We start from the raw sequence: 2,839 nt of genomic DNA on the forward strand, positions 1-2,839 counted from the left end.
ATATATATATATATTTGTGTGCATATGCACTACTATGTACAGTGTAACAATATTGATGGAATTTAATGACGCACTATATGTAATTACAGAAATATGAGACTTTTTGTTGCCTCAATATATTTTTCTTCTTTGAATTCCCTATTATGGCACTCAAGTTTGGTAAAAAGTGGAAGACGATAGTTCGTGTAGCGTTATACTACGAATCGTCGTAAATGTACAAGATGTGCAAATTTCATTAATCTAGTGTGTGTGACTTATTATCAATAAAAATTTGTTCTAATGACTGCATAAATAAATTGATGAAACAAATAAAGGCTAACAGGGAGATAGAAAAAAATATTGATAAATACACCGCTCAAAATGATAAATGGAACATTTTTTTCTACTGAATTTATACGTGATTTAATAAATTTAGTAGATTTTTAATATTTCTCTAAATCAATTTTATGATTTTAATGTTTAATAAACGTGTCACTACACATATTAAACATAGTATTTTTATTTTTTTAAACACTGACGTTTAGATTTATATATAGAATTTTTTAAAGGAATAGTCTTGTGCTATTGTCTCTTGAGCAGTATATTAAAAATATTTTCAATTATATACGTACTGATATGAGAGAGTATTACGAAAAATAACACAGTATTTTTTAAAATATTAATTCAATTAATCGTTGATTCTCAAAGTTCATCATCAAAACGGTCAATTTCTTGCAAATGATCACCATAGTCTGTCGCTTCGCTACCTACAAAAGCATCATGATGATCCAAGATCTCATCAAAGGATAATCTATTATCGTGATCGTCATCTGAACCCACAAACAAATGATCCACTTCATCATTTGCTATTTCTCTGAAAGAAGCGTCAACAAAAAGATATAAAAAAGTGATATCATGTATATCAGCAAAAAAATAAAATTTGCAATACAAAAAAAATTGCTTAAATTAAGAAGAATATTTTATTTTTAAGAAGAATATTTAGAAATTCAATAAAACTAGTATTAGATAATCTGATGATATAAAATTGTGTTAGAATATTGCAATTTGTTACATTAAAATATACAATTGTCATTAATAAATTTAGATATGTATAAATATGGATACACAAATGTAGAGAGAAAGAAATGTTTATCATTATAGATATAAGAGAAAAATTATATTATAAATTAGATTTATAATCATTTGAAATTATCGTTATTGAAATAATGAATTTTAATAAAATGTTTTAATAAAAATTTTAATAAAGATACATGTTCAATAAAGATTTTCATGTAATGAAATTTTATAACATCATATTATAGTATACTTACTCATTGCTTGGTACAAGCCAAGAAAGAATTTCATCCGAATTAAGTCTACCATCCCCATCCTTGTCATGTTCATAATCAAATTTATCTTTTTCAGTTAACAACCATTCCTTATCTTTTGATTTGGCTCTGTCACCAATAAACTCCTGGAAATTAATGTATCCATCTCCATCTATATCTTTGTCAGCCAAGGCTTGCTTCAACAAAAGTGGAAACATTCTAGGTGTCTCCTCAGGATGTGTATAAGCCTTGAATTCCTCTGTATCTAAATAACCATCTTTGTTTAAATCTGCAGCCTCGAATGTCTGTTTGTCATCTTGGATTAAATTATCATCAAGAGCCAGGTCTTCAGGATCGTTGCCATAAGTATCTTGTAAAATTTCTTCCCAAGTCACTTTACCATCTTCATTTGTATCAGCATCGTCCAAGCGATCCTCAGATTCCTCTGCAGACAGTGTGCTGTTTACAAAACAGTTTAATTAACCTAAATTCTTTAAGTCCTTGAACAGATAAACATAATATTCAACAAGTTGATATTACCTAAACGAACGCAAGATCCAAGCTTTCAATTCATTTCTCTCTATATACTTGTCATTATTCAGATCCATTTTGGTCAATAAAATTCCTAATCTTCTCTTTGATTCTTGTATTGGAAGTCTATCAAACTCTTCTGCTTCCTTTACACTCCCTATATAACAAAATAAAATATTCAAGATGATAAGTATCTTAGCAAATTAGTACCTAAGCAAATTAGATAAAAACAATAAAAGTATTTCTTTTATTTTTCTTTGTTGACAAAAGAATCTAATTTTCATGAAAAGAGCTTTCAGTCTTCAACAAAATAAAATGGTACATGGAAGATGTAAATTTACAATTATTATTCATAAATACAAAACTGAAGCGAGTATAAAAGATTTACAAGGACGTCAAAGGAGCTCTAAATGTTAGTCTTAAAAATCTAATAAATCCAATCATCTCGTTCGCACCTAGGATGGCTTCATGGTCAAACTCTTCGTGGTGTTCGCCCTCCGCATAGTGATCGGCGTCGCGAGGGCTGAAGGCACCGTCCTCCGTCCTTTCATTGTTGTCGGCTTTGTTATGTTGATGTGTGTGGATGTGCGCTGAGGCGGTGTCGCCCAAGGTTGGCAGCGATGCAGCAAGAGCGACGACGAAGAGCAAAGGAGCAAGAAGTCGGCCGGCCATCATGCGTCTTCCAGTGGAGCGGTAGAATGATTGAAAATAACGCGTCTACAATGTTTATAAGCAATGTGAACGCATAACCTTGTCACGTCACGTCAGTACGATCTTCAACAGGCGCCGCACGGCGCTTCGCCGGTCGAGTGTCGACTGACGTTCGTCGTTCACTGACGTTCGGTCAGTTCGGTGACTATCACGGATATTATCGATTACTTTCCATTACGTATGACGCGGTGATCGCACGAGGAAATTTTCATTGTTCAGTTAATTGTGTCCTGAGGATCACACATTTTATTAAAACGATAATACCGGAAAATGTAAATATATATACATAA

At 31.8% G+C, this 2,839-nt stretch overlaps 1 protein-coding gene across 2 annotated transcripts in view; it reads right to left on the reverse strand.

Annotated features, from left to right (window-relative positions):
• Positions 1–655: 655 nt before the first annotated feature.
• Positions 656–2,839, reverse strand: part of LOC108746218 (reticulocalbin-2) — a 3,591-nt gene continuing 1,407 nt past the window's right edge. For both annotated transcript variants that reach the window (XM_018482850.1, XM_018482849.1), the window contains exons 2-5: positions 2,294–2,555; positions 1,848–1,995; positions 1,311–1,766; positions 656–853 (exon numbers count right to left, since the gene is read on the reverse strand). In XM_018482850.1, the coding sequence (XP_018338352.1) occupies positions 682–853; positions 1,311–1,766; positions 1,848–1,995; positions 2,294–2,513 (996 nt within the window). In that variant the 5' untranslated portion in view covers positions 2,514–2,555 and the 3' untranslated portion in view covers positions 656–681. The remainder of the gene's footprint in view (positions 854–1,310; positions 1,767–1,847; positions 1,996–2,293; positions 2,556–2,839) is intronic.

The sequence above is a fragment of the Trachymyrmex septentrionalis genome, unplaced genomic scaffold (assembly GCF_001594115.1).
Source record: "Trachymyrmex septentrionalis isolate Tsep2-gDNA-1 unplaced genomic scaffold, Tsep1.0 scaffold161, whole genome shotgun sequence".
In the NCBI taxonomy this organism is placed as follows: Eukaryota; Metazoa; Arthropoda; class Insecta; order Hymenoptera; family Formicidae; genus Trachymyrmex; species Trachymyrmex septentrionalis.